Below are 25,052 nucleotides of genomic sequence, written 5' to 3'. Positions count from 1 at the left end.
TGCCAAAACTAGCCAGGAAATATTTGCCCTACAAGAATAGAATCCGTCCAGCCCCTGAGGTCAGTCTCTGCTCAGAGTTAATCTCCATCTTCTGTGGAGTGTACTATCACTTCATAAATCTGCTCTCTTTCTTTCTACTGTAAATCCTGTATGTGTTTGGTGCATTCTTTGTCCATGATCAGCAAGAGCCTGGTGACCTATGCCCACCTGTGACACTTCCCGAACAGACCATATTAGTAACAAGGCTGCCCTCCAAACCTGAAGGCAGAGATAGAATTTGGTACCACAAAGTACAGAAACTGAAAACACATAAAATCCCAGGAACCAACTGACTGCAGGGCCCAATCAGTCATGAGTTGCTCATGTCCACTGAGATGTGCATTTTTGCTTCTTTCACAGAGGTTGCCTGTGAAACTTGCAACTAGGGGGAAGTGGGCAACAGTAGCCAATTCCAGGCTCAACCCCTGATCCAGTCTCTAGAAACCCATGTTCTGACCTCTTCTTTATCTACCTAAATAAAACTTGCTTTTGATCTCCCTCAAACTTGTTCTTGAATTCTTTCCTGCATAGGTCAAGAGCCTGGAAGTCCTGGAACATACTCGGGTAGAACCCCAGCTCAGAACCAGTCCAGTGACAAGCAGCTTCTGGGTTAAAAAGAATAGAGCCAGGAGAGGAAGATGGCGGCATGGTAGGAGGGAGCAGATTCCATTTCTCCCTACGCACAGGAGAGAAACTAACCAATCTATGGAGGAACAGAGCAAGGGGCCAACAATATCACACCATTTATGAAAATAGGACACTAAAAATTACAGTGGACATTGAAAAACCAGACAGTAAGGAGACTGCTTCAGGATAATAAGGGCCCAGGGATCAGCGCAGGGACCAGAAAGGTTGCAGCCCCCAGGCCCGGTGCTCCCGGTTCTGCCTCAGGGCACTCGGGACAGAGTGGAGTCAACCAACTCCCTCCCCGGCCAAACAAGGATTTAGCAGCGCTGGGGTAGGCCTTGTTGCTTGAAGGCACAGACAGGGGAGTGAGGACTGAGAGACAATCACACAGGGGCTGTGAGCACCCACACATAGCCCTGGGAAGAGTGAGTGTCCCAGCCTGCTGAGCAGAACCCACAGCCCTGAACAAGGAAAAGGCACGGGCACTCACAGGATCCTGGAGCCTGTGGTGGTGAACTCGGGGGAAGTGCACACCCCCTCAGATCCCCGAAGCTTACACCATGAAGTGTGCACCCCCTTGGGATCCTCAGAGCTTATGCCGTAAACCCGGAAAAGGTGCGGACACTCTGCGGGAACCTGTAGCCCCAGACGGTGAACTCAGGGGAAGTGCACACCCCCTCGGGATCCCCACAGCTTACACCGTGAACCCGGAAAAGACACGGGCACTCTGTGGGATCCTGGAACCTGGGAGCCCGATGGGGGTGAGCTCCAGAGAGCGTGCTTGGGAGCACCCAGACCCACACCCAGAGCCCTGCGGAGAGGCACCAGACTGGCTCTGGGAACAGCACATGGCTAGCCCTGGAGACAGTACCCCAGAGACTGACAGTAGACCTCCGACAGCTTCACTGCTTTCTAGATCCAACTCACAATTCTTTCCTCCTCAATAAGAGTCTTATCTTCTTTCCATTCTTTCTAAAACGTGGCTAGTGGGGTCGAAGATCATGGTTAACTATACGTAACCAAAGAATCTCCTATCTCTTCTCTGCTGGCTGCTACTGTAAATATCATAGAATACTATTTTGCTGTCTTAAACCATTTTGCCTTACTCCTCCACCTCACCACAAAAAAAGAGTAGGAGAAAACTGTGAACACCAGGATACCTGACTGCACCACTGAATCTCACAGGTATTCTACCACAGAAGTTCACACCATAAACCCAGGGAACAAGAACAGATCAATTTAAGAAACAGAAACTAGCAAGAAGAGTATCACGAATAATGAGAAGACAAAGAAACAATCCCCAAATGAAGGGAAAGGAGGAAGCCTCAGAAAGAATGCTAAATGAAATAGAGGCAATTCAAAAGTCAGATACTGAGTTCAAAGAAATGATTATCAGGAGCTCACAATGAGCTACCAGAAACTAGAGGGAAGCTACAACGAACTCAATGAAAACTATTATCAACATGAAAAAGGAAACAGAAACTATCAACAAGGGCCAAGAGGAAATGAAGAATACAATTTCTGAACTGAAGAGCACAGAAGAAGGAATGAAAAGCAAGATCGACGAAGCACAAGGTCAGATCAGCGAATTGGAGGACAAAGCAGAAAAAACACCCTGAAAGAGCAAGAAAAGTAAAAGAGGCACAGAGAGAATGAAGAGAGATTAAGAGAAATGCAAGACAATATGAAATGTAATAATATCCCTATAACAGGGATACCAGAAGGAGAAGAAGAAGAGCAAGGGATAGAAAACCTGTCTGAAAAAGTAATGATGGAAAACTTCCCTAATTTGAGGAGAAAAAAAGTCACACAAATCCAGGAAACACAGAGAGTACCAATCAAGAGGAACCTAAAGAGGCCCACCTCAAGACACCTCACAATTAAAATGGCAAAATATCAAGACGAAGAGAGAATCTTAAAGACAGCAAGGGAGAAACAGAAAGTAACATACGAAGAGCCCAAAAAAGGCTACCAGCTGAGTTCTCAATGGAAACACTCCAAGCCAGAAGAAAATGGCAAGAAATATTCCAAGTAATGAGAACCAGAGGTCTGCAACCAAGGCTACTTTACCCAGCAAGGCTCTCAATCAAGAGAGAAAGCCAAATAAGAAGCTTCCCAGACAAAAGAGATCTAAAAATATACACCTCTACCAAATTAGCTCTGCAAGAAATGCTAAAGGGACTGCTTTAAGAAAGAGAGAGGAACACAGGTATGAAAAAATGCCAGTGAATATGTAACTATCAATAAAAACCTTAAATGTAAATGAACTAAATGCTCCAATCAAAAGACATAGAATAGCTGAGTGGATAAGAAAGCATGACCTACACATATGCTGCCTATGGATAAAAGACCTGCACAGGCTGAAAGTGAAGGGGTGGAAACAAATTTTCCAAGTAAACGGGCAGGAAAAAAACCTGGGGTAGCAATACTTATATCAGACAAAATAGACTTCCAGAAAAGAGCCATAAAGAGAGACCCAGAAGGTCACTTCATAATACTCAAGGGAAGAATCCACCAAAAAGACATAAACATTATAAATATATATGCACCCAACATAGGAGCACCCAAATACATAAAGAAAATCTTAGAAGACTTCAAGAAAGATATTGACAGCTACACAATTATTGTGGGGGATTTTAATACCCCACTGTCAAAAATGGACACATCTTCCAAACAAAATATCAACAAAGATATTGTGGCATTGAACAATGCCCTAGATGAAATGGGCTTTACTGATATATACAGAGCCCTCTGTCCCCAGAAGCTAAATACACATTCTTTTCAAATGTACATGGAATATTTTCAAAGCTAGACCACATGATAGGACACAAAACAAGCCTCAACAAATTCAAGAAAACTGAAATCATACCAAGCATTTTCTCAGATCACAATGGACTAAAGCTAGAAATCAACCCCAAGGAAAAAAACCCAAAACACTCAAAATCATGGAGATTGTATAGCATGCTATTAAACAATGAATGGGTCAAGAATGAGGGAAGAAATCAAAAGGTTTCTGGGAACAAATGAAAATGAACTCACAACAACCCAAAACTAATGGGACACAGCTAAGGCAGTCCTGAGAGGGAAGTTCATAGTGATACAGGCCCACCTAAAAAGGGTAGAAATTTTTCAAACAAACAACCTAACCCTACGTCTACAAGAACTTGAGGAACAACAACAAAGACAGCCCAGAGCATGCAGAAGGAAGGAAATAACCAAGATCAGAGCAGAATTAAATGACATAGACACTAAAAGCACAATTCTAAGGATCAATGATACCAGGAGCAGGTTCTTTGAAAAGATAAACCAAATTGACAAGCCTCTAAGCAGGCTCATCAAGAAAAAAGGAGAGAATACCCAAATAAACACAATCAGAAATGAAAGAGGAGAGATTACAACTGATACCACAGAGATACAAAGGATTGTAAGAAATTACTATGAAGAACTGTATGCCAAGAAATTTGAAAACCTAGGTGAAATGGACCAATTTCTAGAAAAATATAATCTTCCAAAACTCAATGAAGAAGAAGCAGAAAGCCTGAACAGACCAATAACAGCAAAAGAAATTGAAGCAGTAATGAAAAAACTCCTGACACACAAAAGCCCAGGACCAGATGGTTTCACAGGAGAATTCTACAAAGCATTTAAGGAAGAGCTAACCCCTATCCCTCACAGACTATTCCAAAAAATCCAAAATGATGAAAGATTCCAGAACTCTTTTTATGAGGCGAGCAGCATCCTAATCTCAAAACCAGATAAAGACACAACAAAGAAAGAAAACTTCAGGCTAGCATGGCTGATGAACACAGATGCTAAAATGCTCAACAAAATATTGGCAAATGCATCCAACAATACATTAAAAAGATCATACACCATGTCCAAGTGGGATTCATTCCAGGGATGCAAGGATGGTACAATATTCGCAAATCAGTAAATGCAATACATCACATAAACAAAAGCAAAGGCAAAAATCACATGATCATATCAATAGATGCAGAGAAAGCATTTGATAAGGTACAGCACCCATTTATGATACAAACACTTGGCAAAGTGGGAATAAAGGGAGCATTCCTCAATATAATAAAGGCCATATACGAGAGACCTACAGCCTGCATCATTCTCAATGGGCAAAAACTAAAACCTTTTCCACTAAGATCAGGAACAAGACAAGGCTGTTCACTTTCACCACTTCTATTCAATATATTACTGAAAGTTTTAGCCACAGTGATCAGACAAGAAAAAGAAATAAAAAGCATCCAAATTGGAAAGGAGGAAACAAAAATGTCACTGTTTGCAGATGACATGATAGTGTACATAGAAAATCCTATAGACTAGGCCAAAAAACTGCTTGACCTAATACATGAATTTGGCAAAATAGCGGGATACAAAGTCAATATCCAGAAATCAAAGGCATTTCTGTACACCAACAATGAAACAGCAGAAACAAAAACCAAGAAAAAAATCCTATTTCAAATAGCAATAAGAAAAATAAGATACCTAGGAATAAACCTAACCAAAAAGGTAAAAGACCTGTATTCAGAAAACTACACAACACTGAGGTTGTGTCTTCCATGAAGAAAGAAATCATGGAAGACATAAACAAATGGAAACATATACTGTGTTCATGGATTGGAAGAATTAACATCATCAAAATGTCTATACTACCTAAAGCAATTTACAGATTCAATATAATACCTATTAAAGTACCAATGGCATATTTCACAGACATAGAACAAACACTTCAAAAATTTATATGGAACCATAAACGACCCCGAATAGCTGCTACAATTTTGAGAAAGAAGAGTAAAGTAGGAGGGACCACAATACTTGATTCCAAACAGTATCACAAGGCCACTATAATCAAAACAGTCTGGTACTGGCATAAAAACAGGCACATGGACCAATGGAACAGAACAGAGAGCCCAGAAATAAACCCAAGTCTCTATCATCAATTAATATTTGACAAAGGAGGCAGCAACATAAAATGGGGTAAAAATAGCCTCTTCAACAAATGGTGTTGGGAGAACTGGACAGCTACATGCAAAAAAATGAAATTAGAGCATCAACTTACACCTTACACAAAAATAAATTCAAGGTGGATAAAAGATTTAAACATAAGCCGTGACACCATTAAAGTCCTAGAGGAGAACATAGCTAGGAAAATCTCAGATATTTCATGCAGCAACATTTTTACTGCCATGTCCCCTAGAGCAAGGAACATAAAGGAAAGAATAAGCAAATGGGATCTCATCAAAATAAAAAGCTTCTGCACAGCTAAACAGTATTAAAATAAAAAGAGAACCAACCATATGGGAAACATATTTGCCAATGATACCTCAGACAAGGGTTTAATCTCCAAAATATACAAAGAACTCACAGGACTCCACTCTAAGAAGACAAGCAACCCAATTAAAAAATGGGCAAAGGACTTGAACAGACACTTCTCCAAGGAGGACATGCAGAAGGCCCAGAGCACATGAAAAGATGTTCAATATTGCTAGCTATCAGCGAGATGCAAATTAAAACCACAATGAGATACCACTTCACACCAGTCAGAATGGCCATCATAAACAAAGCAACAAACAACAAGTGTTGGAGAGGTTGTGGAGAAAAGGGGGCCCTAGTGTACTGTTGGTGGGAGTGAGGACTGGTACAATCACTATGGAAAACAGTATGGAATTTCCTCAGAAAACTGAAAATGGATCTTCCTTTTGACCCAGCAATTCCACTGCTGGGACTATATCCTAAGAACCCTGAAACACCAATCCAAAAGAACCTATGCACCCCAATGTTCATAACAGCACAATTCATAATAGCCAAGTGCTGAAAGCAACCTAAGTGCGCATCAGTCAATGAATGGATCAAAAAACTATGGTACATTTACACAATGGAATTCTATGCAGCACAAAGAAAGAAGGAGCTCCTACCCTTTGCAACAGCATGGATCAAGCTGGAAAGCATTATGCTAAGCAAAATAAGCCAGACAATGAAAGACAATTACCATATGATCTCACCTTTAACAGGAACCTGAACAACAAAACAAAGAAACAAGCAAAATATAACCAGAGACACTGAAATAGAGGACAGGCTGACAGTGACCAGAGGGGAGAGAAGAGGGAATTTCAGGGGAGAATGGGAAGGGTTTACAGGAACAAATATAAAGGACACATGGACAAAAGCTTTGCGGGGTGGTGGGGGGTGGAGGTGGAAATGGGAGGGAGGATGGGAGGGATGGGTGGGTGGGCTGGAATGGGAGTAAAGGGCAGAAAACTGTACTTGAACAATGATTAAAAAAAAAAAGAATACAACCTAGTGGGGCACATTTCAAAAACTTAAGATACCCAACACCAAAAAAAGAAAAAAGAAAGGAAGAAAGAAAAGAAGAGGAAAAACAAAGAAAGTATTAATTTATGGAGATTAAATCTAAAAGAATGCAAAAGAAGGTATTTTCTCCCAGGTGTTGAGAGATTCCGCACATTTAGTTCAAGTGTGTTTATTTCTCTCTCTCTCAAACATAAAAAGAAAAGCCAAAGAAACTTTCAATCAACCTTTAGCAGGTGACTTCCCTAGCCCACAGACAGTGCATTGAAATACACTGTTATGTGCCACTAGTGAGCTTACTTTATTTTAGAAATTTACAGATGCAAGCCATCACTTCTTGTTCATGAGTGTCACAAGCATGCTAGAGGGGATGGCATCTGTCAGGATTCACCCTGAAAGCCCTGACTTTGGGAATGGAGCACTCAACCAAGCAATTAAGTGATATGGGGACAGTTACTGATAGCAGATCTTCGTGCAAGTTTGGCTTTTGTAAAAGAGTGGTAGGGAAAAAATATACCAACATACATTTGATACCTAATATTTTACTTTTTGATATCTTGAACTAAAATTCAAATAAAGTAATGTCTTAAATTTTAATTATATAGTTTGAAAATATAAATGCAGGATTTTTTATAAAAACTTTTTGGAGAGAGAGGAAGGGAGAGAGAAAGAGGGGAGAGCAACATCAATGTGTGGTTGCCCCTCATGTGTCCCCTACTGGGGACCTGGCCTGCAATCTAGGCATATGCCCTGACTGGGAATTGAACAGGCGACCCTTTGCTTTGCAGTCCGGCACTCAATCCACTGAGCCACACCAGCCAGGGCTAAATGCAGCATTTTTTGAAACAATAAATACTAATTGTTTTTAGTTGCCAACTTCAGAGTCAAGTTGTTACACAGCAACAGGTAGTAAATAATGAGAAAGAGAGGTTGTAACTGTTATGTTTAATTAGGAGAACAGAGCTAGAATCAAGGATTCCAAGGAGGTAAAGACAGTAATTTTATGCACAGAACACCACTGAATAAAAGGGTGTCTTCTCCCTTTCTGTTATTATCTACTTTGTCTCTTTGTGGTGTCTTTTCATTTCCAAATACTTCTTCCTTCCTTATTGTCCTTATTTGCAATCCTGTTCTTAATATTATGGGAGACTTCCTTTGTTGATGGAAATTATTTACTTTTACTGTATTTAAAAAGTAATTTTGATATTATAAAAAAATATCTTTTCCTGAGAGAAAATGCCCAACTAGTGAAACAACAGCATAAAGGCAAGTTGTAGTTCTTCTGTGACTGTCAGTCTTCTCTATGAGCTCAGAATCAAAGGTTTACCTCAAACAGGAAACTGAAATTTAATGGGCAGTTCAAAAGGCAACAGAAAATTGAAGAGATGGAGGATTTGTTTCTGGTTATCAGAGGGGGCCAATATAATGAGGATAAGGTGCTAAGGAAAGATGACAGAATGATACGATTTTAAGGCCACAGAGATAAAAATCAGTCAAGCCTCTCACTTTTACAGACAGGGAATCAGAAACCCAGAGTTCGATAGCTTGTCTTAGAAAATATCATCTCATCTACTGTCCTCCAAGAGTCAGCCCCAGCAGGAATTCCCTTGTAAAATTCTCCTTCCTCTCACCTCCTCTTCAGACTTCTGGTCTCTTTTCTCCCTAACTGGAAACTAGGCAGAATTTGTGACCTGTGTTTTCTTAGGCCTTAGCATACAAAAAACAATCAGTAAATGTCTGGCCAGTGAAGATAAATGTTCAGGTGCAGCTGGTAAAGCCAGGACTGGAAAAGCCAGGACTGGAACACTTTAACCACAATGGTGTGATCCTTGAGGGAGCTGGGAGTTAGACCATTACAATAATGTGGACTTTAGAAGGGTGGGCTCCTGGCTCTTATTAGCTTTGTATTCTGGGATAAATGACTTATCTACTCTAATCCATAATTATGTTTTCTGCAAGATTATCATCAAGAACTCAGTTACATCCACTATGCAATCCAAAGAGACCAGTGCCCAGCACAAAGTGAGCAATACTTCTCATTCTACCCTTTTTATTCTATAACACAAACTTTCCCACAGTTTAACATTCTGAATTAGGAATGTGTCTTATACAAACAATGTACAATTAAAGGGCATAGCATTTTTTTCTAAGAAAGAGTTATCCAATCCATGAAGTATCTAACAATGGATGCATTTGAATGGATGAAATTCAAGTTTCTTTTATTTTTTTCTTCCATCAGTATCATCAGCCTAGCTCAATATTTTTCAAACTTTTGGTCACGACCCATCAGTAGATTGCAAAATTAGTTTTGGGTCAGGAAGGCCATTTTTAAAATAGCAAAATGAATATGGATTGAACATAATAAAAATATTCTTTAATGAACTATGTGTATGTGCATGTGTATGTATCTATGTGCCTAGTAATATGTGAACATATGCATATATACATATACACATGCAGAAAATGTATTTCTGGTCAAAGGTGTTTGAGAAACACTGGCATGGCTAAAATACATAAATATAGGACAGGTAAGTGTGGCAAATACAGTGATGGCTGCAGAATGATGGGTTTGCCATTTCAGATCAAGAATTTGAACAAGCTTAGTGATTGGGAAAGGAAGAATCAACTCAAAGGGAAGAGGTAAGAGGACTAAGTGGAGAGGAAGAGGAATAGATAGATGAAAGTGGGGACCAGAGAATGTGAGCCTGAGTGTGTTCAGTGCAGCTATGCATGGACACTCACAGGACTGAATGCCGATGTCCTTTTACCACCCAGTTCTTGTTCTTTATAATGACTTATGAAAGGCTAAGAAAGAGAAATTGTATAATTCTTTAAAACATCAAAGAGAAATATTCATCTTATTTTTTTATTCTGACATTATGTTATAAATCAGTCTTTGACTAAAAAATATGAAAAGTAAGTAAATATTATATTAGCTATATTATAGTCAAATCCAGGCAATAAACCTCAACTATGCACCTTAAGATGTACCTGCTCCTCCCTACCGTAGGCCTTAGGACAACAAAAAGAACCAAAACCACAGTACCTGCTCTTGAAAGGCATTCAGTCTTCCAGAACATCAGATAGGCAAACCAACAATTATAAAACAGTGCAGTGTGGTAATTAAGGGAAATGCTGGCGGTTGTGAAGACACTAAGAGAGGTTCCTAACTCAGCCCCAATAAGGTGATTTAAAAGGTTTATAAGGAGCAGAGATGAAAACAGAGTTCCAGACAAAAGGAACTGCATGTCACAGTCCCTAATATCATGTGCCTTCAGGCACAGTTAGTAATTTGACCTGGAAACAACACATGTGGTATAGTTGTAGGGGACTAAACAGGAAATGAGGCTGGACACATAGGCTGGATCAGTAAAGGAACACCTCCCTCAATATATCCCCAAATTCCTCTTGACCTTGGATAAAACCAAACTGTCACCCCTAAATAATGACAGAGTAATGCAGGATTCATACTCTGAAAAATAATTTTACATAGGAAAGCAATATGTTAGTTAATATAAAACTGAAACCAAAAACTATTTCAATATTATAACCATTTTACACTGAATTAAAAGTTAGGTTATGATAATCGGGAGTTTTCTACCCTCCACAACCAGGAATTCTATTTCCTACAGCTCTGTGTGTGTTTATCTTTACAAACATATATGAATACAAATAAAGGATGCAATCTTCGTAAGGGAGCAATGAATACATTTGAAAGGTTGCTTCATGAAATACAGATGACAGGTTTATAATTTAAAGCTCTGTATTTTGTTAAACAATGCAAAGATTAAAATTATCATTAGAAGTTTGTGTTTTGAGAGAACATTCTTTGAATTCTTACCATATGCTAAGATAAAAGGATTCCAGCAAGTTTTTGCCAACAGTTGACCAATTGTGGGCAATCTTTCAATGACTATACTTGAATCCTATAAAAGAAAATTATGTTTTGGTCAGTAAAAGCGCACTATTCTACACAGAAAGACTGAACTGTGCACTATAGGTAAAAGGAGCTTGAATGCTTCTTATTTAGTATGTATTTAAGTAAAGTAGGAAAAACTGGATGAAAAAAGATCTTTAGATAGGTTATTCAAATCAAGTTTAACAAGCAACCACCTTCCTTCATCCTTAAACCAGGTCACGAAAACTAAGATACACAACACATTTTAGGTAAAATCATTTTGTTACAAAATTAACTTCATTTTACTCATACTTAACAGTTAGGAAACACCACTTTATTTAAAAATAACAAAGGTTGCATAATAGTGAAAAACCATTATGGGTGATTAATGTCTCTATAATCTCTTATCTTTATCCTAGAGTTTTATTCTAACATAATAAAAGAAGTTCCTAATTCAGCTTCAGAAAGGCTATTTCAAAGACGGTTTAAGAGGGCAAGAACTCTAGAACTTATAAAAAGAAATAAAAGCAGACAAATAAAGATATATATCTGTGTTCATTACTATTTTGGTTACTATATACTAAAGAGCATCGGAATTAGTCTATAACAATCTAAAACCTGAGACAAAAAAAGACCAACTAAATAGAAAACAGCTTAAGATTTTAAAATATAATGCTATTGTACATTTGGCCCTTTTCCCACTTCTTTACCTTTCAAAGAAAGTTCAAAAATAAGACCAAAAAGATCATGTGCACATAAGCTGAAATGATAAGCATTTCCTACTGCTGCAGCAATAAATTCCTCACACTGTCTCAGCATTGAGGCCAGTCTCAGACTTTCTGGGACCTCTTTAAGGTCAAGTTACAAAAGCCTTATTACAAAAAACAATTTTAAAATTAGCATTGGTTGTTCATAACAACTATTTTTTCATATAGTGTCTAAAGACATATGAACTCCTAACATCAACATGAATTATTCTTCAAATTTCCTACTTGCTTCTTTGACTATGGAAATAAAAGTGTAACACAAAAACACTTATGTTAAATTACAATTTTGCTTTTCATCTTAAAGTTAGACAATAAGGATAAAATATTTTGATAATATCAAAACATGTTAATTCATAAAATTATCTATGCAATAAAAATAAATCTTATGTCAAAAAGAAAATATATTGAATTTTAACATAATAAAGTATATGACTATTTTAAAGACATTTGAAATCTTAATATTCACTAGGAAAGACCACTTAAAATATTTGTAAGAAGAGATTTTCATATTTATCATCTCCTGATAGAGCCCACTTTAAAACAGGGTTGAAGGAAAGGTAAGCATTTCAGCAAATTCTTCAATATTTAACAAATGCAAAGGCCTTTAAAAGAATCCCAGTTATTACCTGACAACAAGTGTCAAAGCCTTGTTTATTTAAAAACAATCTGGATGGTCCAGAAGTCTCATGAGACAATATAACTAATCAAGAAGAAAAGAATGAAGTCATAATGAATCACAGACAAGGAAACTGCTTCCTGTCTGTATTACCTACAGGTAACTCAACTTTCTACCTTCTTCAATACACGAGGTAATACTAAAAATCCCTGGCCCTGAATCAAACTCAGGCTTGGTGAAATCTGGTAAAGAGTCCCAGCTGTCACAAAATAACTTCATTAATTTTGGTCCACTACTTACCATCTCTTTCAAGGCTTCATATATCTGCCTCAGGAACTCCTGGAACTGATGTATGTGGCGGCAGATGTCTTCCTGGGTTTCCAAAGTGAAGGCCTGGCCCCATACAGAAAGCTTCCAAATCCAAAACTGATAATCAGAAGAAAGGCCTGCTGAATCTTGAGCCATCTCAAAAAAAGGGCAAAAGTGACGGACCTTCACAGTGGCATGTCAAGCACTGAAGAAGATAGTGAACACACATCAAATCTGTAAGAAAGGAAAAATTAAACATTTCATAAAGGGTTTTTTATTGGTGTCTTCACAAATCACTGATGAGTAAAAAGGGAACTATCAAGGACTAAAATAGCATGCAATTATTTTAAAATGTGTCACCCAGCTGTAGCTCCAATCATTACCATCTGAACTTTTTATCATGAGTAATATAATTACACTAAAAGTCATTATACCTCCACAGCACATGCTAATTATGTACAAAAAGCACAGCCGATAATACTTTATATGTTTTTTAAAAGATTGAGCTATTTTTAAATGTTCGGACTATGAAGTTCCTTTGAGTATTTTAATGTAATGGGAAATCAAAAACATCCACGGGTATTTAATAACAGACTGTGTCTAAGAAATGGTTTTTGAAGTTCTAAGTTTTATATGCATTTCTGGCTTCTCATTCAGGTATAAAAAAATATCTGCATTACTGTCTAATGAATTTTCTTCCCAGTTTATCTTAGTTTCTTACAAAAAAAGGAAATAATTTCACAAGCATCAATTTGAACAAGCTGCTTAAAGACTGCTATATATGCTTGATCTCAATTCATTCACAAGAAGAAATCATATTTTAGTAAAATATGATAAACTCCAATTACTGAGAAGGTATACTAGTCCTAAGTGATAGAAAAAACGTCATAAACTTGACTTACCACACCTGAGTACATGTTAAACAGGAGAGTGGAGTTACTCATTGGGCATGTGCCTCAGGCAGAGCCAAGGGAATAGACTCCAAGAGCTCCACTACCATCCCAGTCTCCTTTGGACAAACTCACCATGGGAAGCACACCAGGCTGAGAAGGAAGGGCTGCTTCAACAGGGGGAGGCCTTTAAAGACTCATACTTTCCTGGGACAGGGATGACACTCTGCTATCTAATTTCAAAAGAATACTCTGCGAAATGGTAAATTTAAATCCTCATCAGCAATAAGCAACAGATAAAATGCTGCCTGTTAAATGCTAAAAACATTAACAAAGGAGGTTCTCCTTTATAAACAAGAAAAATTAAAGAACACTGTACTGCTTGCATGTAATACAAAAACAACAACAAAAAACCACTAGACCAGAAAGATTTAAAGTTTTAAAACAGTACTAAAAGTTTACTTTAAAAATGTTCATGTTAAAGTGAAAAAAAAAAAAAAGCTTTAGTAACAGAGGGAATATATGCATACTGTCAAATGGTATACAATAGCCAAAAGTAATTCTTCCCTTTCTCTCACTGTCCTCCTCATCCAAGTCATCACCAATATCTGCCTCTTCTACCTCCAAAATAAATACAGGCATACCTCGTTTTAAAGTGCTCCACTTTATTGCACTTCCAGAGGTTGCACTTTCATTGTTATCAAGACATGACCTCCACCAGCAAAAATGATTGATTTACTCAAGGCTCAGATGGTGGTTCAATAAAGTGTTTTGTAATTAAGGAATGTTCATTTGTTAGACATAATACTACTGTGTGCTTAATAGACTACAGTATAGCATAAATGTAACCTTTATATACACTGGGACACCAAAAAATTTGTGAGACCTTGCTTTACTGAAATATTCACTTTATTGCTGTGGTCTGATAGGAAACCAACAGTGTTTCCAAAGTATATCTATATGTATGATTTGATTGGATTTCATCCACTTTTCACCTCTACTGCCTCCATCCCACCCCATTACCATTCACGTCTTCCCTGAAGTCTACTTGGTTCCACCTGTCCCTTTATTCATTCTCAATGAGAAAAACTAACTCTTTTAACACAACTGCCAAACACAACTCTTTCCCAAATGTAGTATCTGACCCAGCACATTCCTGCTTAAATACCACCGCCCCCCATAGCTGTCTTGCAAAGAAATCCTAACTCATTGTAAAAAAATAAAATAATAAAAATAATCCCAGTACTTTACCAGAGTCTCTAAGGCCCTGCAAAACAGAGCTCCGGCACACCCTCTCCCCTCCCATGTTGCCCAGCGGACCACAGTCCATCCAGTTCAGGCCTCTACTCTGTGCCACCAACATGACAAACCATTCCCTGGTTCCAGCCCTTTCTGCTGACTCCTCCATAGCTATTACATTAGTAATTACCCTGGCATTTATTGTTTACTTAGTTACTACTTTCTCCAGGGAATTAGTAGTAAATTCCCTCTTCCTAGAATTGTCACATGCCTGGCAAAGCATTCAATAAATACTAAGTGAAGGAATGAATATTCACTGATATTTTTCAAAAAGTATGGTTCTGAGCTAAATGCCATAACAAAATACTTTTCCAAATAAAGCATTTTAATTTTTAAAAGGTAGCTCCCACCCCCCAAAATTAAGGTATTTTCATGTTATCTATAGTAAACTTTATTAATATCCCATTTTAGAAGTATAACAGCTTTTACATACACATATTTACTATACTCTTGGGAATATATTAAACACTTTATGCATCTAGCTAATTTAATCCTCATAACAACCCTATGAAATAGATACAATTATCATCATCCAACAGAAGCATGGAGAGATTATGTAATTGCCCAAAGTAAGATTATGTAAAAGCTCAAAGGAAATGACTGCTAGTAAATAGCAGAGCTACGATTGTGGGACCTGAATTCAGAGAGTCTGGTTCCAAAATCAATGCCCTTAAATAAAGAGCTAAACTGAAGAAACAAATTGATGACTTTCTTATATATTTCATATGGCTCTCATCAGTTTAGATATTTGGAGACAGTGAATAAAAACTTTTTTCATTTTTTAAATTAAGGTATAATTGACATATTAGCTTCAGATGTGCAACATGATTCAATATTTGTATTTATTGTAAGATAATCACCATAATGTCTAGTTAACATCCATCACCACAGTTACAAATTTTTTTCTTGTGATGAAAACTTTTAAGATCTACTCTCTGAACAACTTTTAAATATGTAATACAGTATTATTAATTATAGTCACTATGCTATATATTATATCTCCATCAATTATTTTGTAACTGGAATAAACTGAATAACTTTTTGATAGAAAATAAACATTATTTTAGTATAACAAATTACAAAAAACCTTTTGCTTAGCAATGGAAATACATCCAATTGTTTTAAATGAAAACAGCTTTAGGGATCAGGCAGTGCAGTGGTCCTGATGGTCTATTCCACAGCTTATCTGGGGAAGGTAAGTGGGGAGGAGGAAGAGTTGGGGAGGAGGAGATGGCAGTGGTCAGGAAACAGTGGTGCCTTGGGAGTGCTGCCAGCATTTAGTGACCAGTATCCAAGGATGTTGAACATACTATAATGCATTGACTGGGTCAGCAGCTCACAAAGATAAATGATCTTCCCTAGTGAGAAACACTGACTTAACTGGAATGGACATCTGTTGTTGAGCATTCCTCTTCCCTTCTTTTGAATACGGCACCTTATTTTCTTTTAGGAAAGTATTTCTCCTTTATTCCCCAAGTCTTTGGTGGGTCTATTAATAAAGGCACCTTGTATCATCAGCCAAGAGGCGGGATGATGATTCAAATTAGGCAAACCAGGCTCTGCTGGGAATTTGAATCTTGAGTAACTGACATAAGGATGGAAACTAAGTCATTCAAAGACTCTTCATCTAGATCCCTGGAGCTACCCTATGTTATGTGCTTAACAAGGCATGAATTTTCAGTCTCTCTTTATTTTATTAGCTCTCATGAAGCCTTTCAGTAAATTCTGTTTTTGCCCTTTTATTCCCCTTAAATTAACCACTGCTGGTTTCTCTGATTTTCAATTAAAGAACACAAACAACTGACAAAGCCTGAAACTGACACAGTACCTGATACAAACTGATACCAGAGAATCTGCTACAGTCAACAGACCTTTGGAGAAAGAATAGAAATTTAGAACTGGTTACTGGCCCAAATCAGGGAAAATGGAAATAGAACTCCTATTTATATTAGGAGATTGGAAACCAGAAGCCCATGGAACAAGAAGATAATACAAGTTAATGTGTAATCAGAGCCCCTGAATCATTATACTCCTCTAGTAGGAATGACCAAAAATAAAGTAAATGATAACTGTGTGTTTTATACCTGCTAAGAGGCAAAGTGCTTGGTAATACCTCTGGGATCCTGAAGGCAACAAATACTGCATGGGATAGAAGCATCTGCTTCTACCCATTTGCTTCACAATGAGAAAATACGGGTAGGGCCGAGTGCACTACTTACTGCACACCTGGTCCAGGCAGAAGCACACTTCTAGTCAGCTCTTTTGATTGAGCAGATCCAATACCATTCAAAGCACATGAGAAAGATCTGTATTCTGGGAAAAGCCTATGGCAAGCCTCACTAACTACACTGCTCCTCCAAGCCACAAAGCCGGGTGTGCCCAGCAGCACTCTATGAACATGTGCAAATTATGCCTGCTTGGTCAAAATGCATGAGTGAAGTTTTTGGGCACTGTCTGTATCTGTCTTGCTTGCTATGTCATATAATTTTTTAAAATCCCCTTCTCTTTCATTTTTGCCTCTCCTACTACTGCATAGGGAGTATATTATTAGCACAAATTTTCTAAAGTCTATAATTCACAGAATAAAAAAGATATGGGAAGAGGAACTAACATTATCCAGAACTACAGGACTTGAAGCTAGGTGCATTAAACAGGAATTACTTTGGATTATCTCCCTTTCTTAAGGAAGAGAGAGCTAAATTATATTAGTTGGAAGTGTTTTAAAAATTTTGTGTGGAAAGAAGGTTTGAATGTTCTGAGTATTAACAAGTAAAAGATAGTGGATATTGGTAGTTTTAGCCCACCCAATACACTTTTCCTGTTCTTTTAATATATATGCGCCCATTCTTGCTCTCCAGAACTATCTTTCTTCCTCTCCATAGTTTTAGTGAGGCTATGGTGTGCCTCCTTAGAAATGGGGGAACTACACATATGTAACAGAACTAGGAGATACAGTATAAAAATAAAATGAATGTTTATGTCTCATTGTCTGACACCACTGATAAACAGCAGATATTCTCCCAATAAGGAGAGCAGCTTATACTGTTCTTAACTTAAAAGAGGCTATGTGGTACAAGTGAAATTTTGTTTCTGATCCCTTTTTTTTTTGGCCCTATTCAATTAGTATTTGTAACTATACCAAAAAGTAGAGAAAACAGCCAAATAAACCACTATGTATCCATTAACCAGTTCAAACAATTATTAAAATTTTCCATTTAAAGGAAATCACAGCCCTGGCTGGTATAGCTCAGTGAATTGAGCACCAACCTGCGAACCAGAAAGTCAAGAAGTATAAGGCCTAAACCCTAAACCTGTCTCCCCACCCCAGAGCACCAGAGCCCAAAGGAGGCACCCACATAGCGTCCACCTGTGAAAAATAGCTGAGTTTCTGTCTGCCAAGGAGAGGCAGAATCCATGGAGACATAGGCACTCTCTTAAAGGTCCAACACACAAAATTTTACTAGCAGCCACTTACCCTTGGGCTTTGTCTGGCAGAGGGAGGGCAGTGCGGACTGCGGTTGCCTGAGGAGAGTCTGGGGTTTGTGGCTCTGGGGAGAGAGTGAGGGGAACAGCTACCAGGATCCTGACACTGAGTCAGTCAGTCTCAGATACTATGGTACCATCTTACCTGGGCAAGGCAATCTCTCTGAGTAGCATCAGCCTGGAGGAAAGCAATTGCCCTACCCTCTAGAGTCCAGCCCACTCCACCTGGTAGATCTTAAGCCAGGCTGAATAGTCAGTGGCATAAGCCAGGGTGTAGAAGTTTGGGCAGACTCAGGGGCTGTCAGTGACTGGCTTTGGGGTGGAGCCACTCCCTCCACTCTCCTGTGAACCTGACTTGTGCTCCCCCCTTACAAGAGATCTGACAGGAACAATATTCTGTCTTCCAGCAGACCTAAACTATGGGCTCCAGAAGCCCCACCTGCCTGATTAATAGGGGCTCCGCCATGCTAGGTTCAAGGCAAAATTGAGGACAGACCCAATCATGTGGCTCTGAGGCAAGGGATCACACTCACCGCCTTCCCTGAAGTCAGAATGACACATCACCCTCATGGGAGATCCACTAGCCCCATCTTCCCAATTCTGCCAGAGAGTCTTTCAGTGACCATGCCTGGCAAGCAGTTGGCGGGCAGAGGTAGGTAGAGGTGGATCCTGGGGTTCCTTGGGAGGTCTGCTGGCCCACCCCAGAGCCTAGCACTGGTAGAAGCTGGCCTTGGAACACAGCATGGTCCTTCCCGTGTGCAGCCAGGCCCAGCAGAGGCAGCCGGAAACAGTGGATCACTTGTAGCTTCAAGCAGGTTGCAGAGGAAAAAGAACAAAGGTCACCTGACACTGGCCAGTGCTGGAGACCCTCCCAAACGGGACAGGGCCAACACACCAGTGGCCAGCTTCAAACAACATCAGAGCACGATCCAACAAAATTTACAAACAGCATATCCAAAGGGAGACTGAAGCAGCACCTACACAGTAGCTCACATACTGTAGTAGGGGTTGACCTTCATAGTCAATCAGCCAGAGGGAAGATCCCACAAATGAACAGCCCAACAACAATCAAGGCTCACTAACAATAGGAGGGCCCACATAATCATACAAGGGACATTCCTAGAGCACCTAGCTCAGGAGATTAAGACTGCGTCACTGGGTCCCACAGGACACCTACTACATAAGACTACCCTACAAAGACTGGGAGACATAGCAGATATATCTGATATGTAGAAACAAATGCAAAGAGATGCCTAAAATGGGGAGACAAAGAAACTGGCCCCAAATGAAAAAACAGGAGGAATCTCCAGAAAAAGAACTAAATGAAATGGAGGCAAGCTATCTATCAGATATAGAATTCAAAGTAGAGGTTATAAGGATGCTCAAGAAACTTAGTGAGAACTATAACAGCATGAAAAAGGACATATAAACTATGAAAAAGAACCAGTCGGAAATGAAGAATACCACATCACACATCAAGAATTCACTGGAAGCAATAAAAAGTAGGTTGGATGAAGCAGAAGATTGAATCAGTAATTTGGAAGACAAGGTAGAAAAAAACACCCATTCAGAGCAAGAGAAAGAAAAAAATAATAAAAAAGAATGAGGATAGTTTAAGAAAACTTTGGGACAACAATGAGTGTAACAACATCCTCATCAAAGAGATAAGAAGAGATCAAGGGATCAAGAACCTACCTGAAGAAACAGTGACTGAAAACTTACCTAACCTGAAGAAGGAAAAAAAACACACAAGTCCAAGAAACACAGCATCCAAAACAAGATGAATCCAAAAAGGCCCACACCAAGATACATCCTGATTAAAATGGCAAAAACTAGAGACAAAAAGAGAATCGTAAAATCAGCAACTGAAAAGCAGGTAATTACCTAAAACAGAGCTCCCATAAGACTGTCAGCTGATCTCTCAACAGAAACATTTCAGACCAGAAGGGACTGGCATGAAATATTCAAAGTGATGAAAAGCAAGGACATATAGCCAAGACCTCTTTACCCAGCAAGGCTACCATTTAAGACTGAAGAGAAAATAAGGACCCCCCCAGACACAAAAAAGCAAAAGGAGTTAGTTATCATCAATCCAGTATTATAAGAATGTTAAAGGGCCTGCTTTAAAAATTAGAAGGAAAAACAACAAGAAAGAGAAATGGAGTTAAAAAAATACAATGCAATAAATACATACCCATCAATAATCACTTTACATGTAAATGGCCTAAAAGCTCCAATCAAAAACATAGGGTAGCTGAATAGATAATAATGCAAGACCTATAAATATGCTGTACACAAGAGGCCTACCTCAGAATGAAAGATACACAGAGACTAAAATTAAAGGGATGGAGAAAGACAGTTCATGCAAATGGAAATGAAAAAAAAAAAGCTGAGGTAGCAGTACTTTGACATCTGACAAAGTACACTTTAAAACAAAGGCCATAGTAAGAGACAAAGAAAGACACTCATAATGATAAAAGGAACAATCCAACAACAGTATATAACTGTGGTAAATATCTATGCACCCCATATTGAAGCACCTAAATATGTAAATACATAAAGCAAATTTTGATGGACCTAAAGGAGACAGATGGTAATACAGTCATAGTTGGGGATTTTAACACCCATTGATATGAAGGGGTAGATCTTCCAGACAGAAACTCAACAAGGAAACAGTGGCCTTAAATGAAACACCAGTTAAGATGGATTTAATCTATATCTTCAGAGCATTTCACCCCAAAGAAACAGAATATACATTATTTTCAAGTGCATATGGGACATTTTCTAGGCCAGATCACATGTTGAGACACAAATCAAGTGTCAGTAAATTTAAGAAGATTGAAATCATACCAAGCATCTTCTCTGACCATAATGGTATGAAACTAGAAATCAACTACAGAAAGAAAAAGGAAAAACAGTCATTGCGGCTAAACAGCATGTTACTAACAATGAATGGGTTAACAATGATATCAAGGAAGAAATTAAAAGTTACCTTGAAACAAATAAGAATGAGAACACAACAACCCAAAATCTATGGGACAAAGGGAAATTCACAACACTACAAGCCTACCTCAGGAAACAAGAAAAACCCCAAATAAACAATCTAACTTTACAGTTAAAGAAACTGGGAAAAAACAACAACCAACAAAGACCAAAGTGAGTAGAATGAAGAAAATAATAAAGGTCAGAGTAGAAATAAATGAAATAGAGTCTAAAAAAACAATACAAAAGATCAATAAAATCAAGAGCTGATTCTTCAAAAAGATAAACAAGATTGACAAACCTTTAAACAGATGCTCTTCAAGAAAAAGAGGACCAAATTAATAAAATCAGCAATGAAACAGAAGTAACAGATACAAAAGAAATACAAAGGATTGTAAAATATTATGAACAACTATATGCCAACAAACTGAATAATATGGAGGAAATGGATACATTCCTAGAAACATACAATCTTCCAAAACTGAATCAAGAAGAATCAGAGAATCTGAAAAAAAGACTGCACCTAGTGAAAACAGAAGCAGTAATCAAAACACTCCCAACAAATAAAAGCCCTGGCCCGAATTGCTTCATATGTGAATTTTACCAAACATTCAAAGAACTAACAACTATCCTTCTTAAACTCTTTCAAAAAATTCAAGAGGAGGGTTAACTCTCAAACTTATTTTATGAGGCCAGCATTATGCAAATTCTAAAGTCAGACAAAAGACACTACAAAGAAAAAATATACAGGACAATATCCCAGGTAAACACAAATGCTAACTAAAATCCTCAACAGAATATTACCAAACCAGATTCACCAATACATTAAAAAGTCCATGCACTATGATCAAGTCAGACTTATTCTGGGGGTGCAAGTTGGTACAATATCCACAAATCAATAAACGTGATACACCACATACACAAAATGAAGTATAAAAACCATGTAATCATATCAACAGATGAAGAAAAAGCATTTAATAAAACTCTCAGCAAAGTGGGACAAGAAGGAACATACCTCAAAGTAATAAAGGCCATGTATGACAAACCCACAGCCAACATCATATTCATTGGGCAAAAAACTAAAAACATTTCCCCAAGATCAGGAACAAGACAGGGATGTCAGATTTCACCACTCTTATTTAACATAGTACTGAAAATCCTAGCCAGAGCTCCCAAATAGGAAAGAAGAAAACTGTTTTGTATGCAGATGCCATATTATACCTAAGAAACCCTAAAGACTTCACCAAAAATCGACTAGAGCTAATAACTGAATTTGGCAAAGTAACAACACAACATATTCAGAAATCAATGGCATTTCTATATACCAATAATGAACTGTCAAGAAGAGAAACTAAGAAAGCAATCACATTTACTATTACAACCAAAAATAAATAAGGTACTTAGAAATAAATTTGTCTAAGGAGGAAAGAAACCTCTAATTGGAAAACTTTAGAATTTCAAAGAAAGAAAATAAGAAAGAACAAATAAGTGGAAGAATATATTATGTTCACAGGTTGAAAGAAGCAACATCATTAAAATGTCCATACTACCCAAAATAGATTCAACACAGTTCCTAGTAAAATACCAATGTCATATTTCACAGATCTAGAACAAATATTTAAAAAATGTATATGGAATCAAAAAAGACCCCAAATAGCCTTAGCAATTCTGAGACAGAAGAGCAAAGGTGGAAAGATCACAATACCTGATATAACACTGTATTACAATGCCACTGTAATCAAAACAGCCTGGTACTAGCATAAGGATAGGCATTTAGATCAATGGAACAGAGCAGAGCCCAGAAATAAACCCATGCCTATATGGTCAATTAATATTTGACAAAGGCAGCATGAGCATAATAGAGTAAAGACAATCCCTTAAAAAAAGAGTGTTGGGAAAACTAGACAGGTACATGAAAAAAAAAAAGCCAGACCACCAACTTACACAAGAATAAACTCAAAATGAATAAAAGACTTAAACCTAAGTCACAAAACCATAAATATCCTAAAATAAAACATAGGCTGTAAAATATTGGATATCTCTTGTAGCAATATTTTTGCCAGTATGTGTCCTAGGGCAAGGAAAGTAAAGGAAACGACACAACAAATGGGACCACAATAAACTAAAAAGCCTCTGCACAGCAAAAGAAACCATCAACAAAAAGAAAAGGAAACCCAATGTATGGGAGAACATATTTACCAATGGCACATCTGATAAGAGGTTAATTTCCAAAATATATACAGAACTTATACAATTCAACACAAGGAAGACAAACAATCTAATTTTAAAAATGGGCAAAGGCCTCGAATAAATGCTTTTCCCAGGAGGATATACAGATATCCAACAGACACACATGAAAAAATGCTCAATGTCACTAATCATTAGAAAGATGCAAATTAAAACCACAACAACATATCACCTCACACCTGCCAGAATGGCTACCAACAATAAATCAACCAACAACAAGTGCTAGTAAGGATGTGGAGAAAAGGGAACGCTAGTACACTGTTGGCAGGAATACAGACTGGTGCAGCCACTATGGAAAAGAGTATGGAGTTGCCTCAAAATATTAAAAATGAAACTGCCTTTCAACCCAGCAATCCTACATCTGGGAATATACCCTAAAAATCCCAAAACACCAGTTCAAAAGAATATATGCACCCCTATGTTCACAGTAATGGTATTTACAATAGCCAAGATATGGAAACAGCCCAAGTGCCCATCAGTAGATGAGCAGATTAAAAAAAAAAGCCCTGTGGTACATCTACACAATAGAATACACAACCATAAACAAGAAGGAACTTATGTCTTTTGAGACAGCATGGATGGACCTAGAAATTACTATGCTAAGTGAAATAAGCTGGTCAGAGAAAGACAAATACCATATTCCACATATGTGGAATCTAATAACCAAAATAAACGAATGAACAAAATAGAAACAGAGGCCTGGACACATGAAACCAGATGACAGTGGGGAGAGGGGAGGAGGAACTGGATGAAAGCAGGTAAAAGGATTAGGCAAAGAATGAGTATGCATGATCCATAGACACAAACAACAGTGTGGTAATAACCAGAGGTCAGTGGGATCAGGAATGTGAAAAGGTGGGCAAAGCGGGGTGAAAGGGGGACATCTATAATAATGTCAACAATAGAAATAACAAAAAATGAATACATATTTAAAAATTAGACAAAATTATAAAGTAATTAAGAGGGTCCCTGTGAAGGTAAAAGCCAAATTTTCATCAAGAAACTGAAAACTATAAAAAAATGACCCTGTGGGTGAATAAAAATATAGTAGAAATTCTAGGACTGAGAAACAAAATAACTGAAATTTGGAATTCAACACATGTGTTTCATAGTTGATTATACCTAGATGAAAACAGAATTAGTGAATTTGAAAGATGTATCAAAGAAATGATCCAGAATAAAACATGGAAAGTAAAAAACAATGAAAAATAAAGAGTAATGAACAAGATACATAGAAACAGTGAGAAGGCCAGAAAACATATCTTTAATGCCATGAAAGGGGAGGGGGGAAAGGCCAACCTAGAATATTACATCCAGCTAAAATACTACCTAAGAATAAAGTTGAACTAAAGCCTTTTTGACACACTAAAGCCAAACGAATTTGCCACCAGTAAACCTGCTTAAAAGAGGCTGTTAGATGAAAAATGATCCCAGATAGAAGCACAGAGATGTAGGAAGAAGTGAAAAACAACAAAAATGGTAGGTATATGGGAATATCTTATTAACATGATAGAATATAATATCATTGGGGTTTTAAATAATATAGAAATTTAAGTATATAAACACTATCATGT

The 25,052-nt window shown here is 37.8% G+C and overlaps 1 protein-coding gene across 3 annotated transcripts in view; it reads right to left on the bottom strand.

The window, feature by feature from the left end:
• The window catches only part of FANCC (FA complementation group C), a 306,859-nt gene that overhangs the window by 196,946 nt on the left and 84,861 nt on the right, over positions 1-25,052 (bottom strand). For all 3 annotated transcript variants that reach the window (XM_045839834.1, XM_045839833.1, XM_045839835.1), the window contains 2 exons: positions 12,569-12,811; positions 10,829-10,913 (listed from right to left, as the gene is read on the bottom strand). In XM_045839834.1, coding sequence (XP_045695790.1) covers positions 10,829-10,913; positions 12,569-12,733 — 250 coding nt within the window. In that variant the 5' untranslated portion in view covers positions 12,734-12,811. The remainder of the gene's footprint in view (positions 1-10,828; positions 10,914-12,568; positions 12,812-25,052) is intronic.

This window comes from Phyllostomus hastatus, unplaced genomic scaffold, assembly GCF_019186645.2.
Source record: "Phyllostomus hastatus isolate PE091 unplaced genomic scaffold, TTU_PhHast_1.1 phas_contig_312, whole genome shotgun sequence".
In the NCBI taxonomy this organism is placed as follows: domain Eukaryota; kingdom Metazoa; phylum Chordata; class Mammalia; order Chiroptera; family Phyllostomidae; genus Phyllostomus; species Phyllostomus hastatus.
This window is presented reverse-complemented; position numbering and strand designations above follow the sequence as displayed.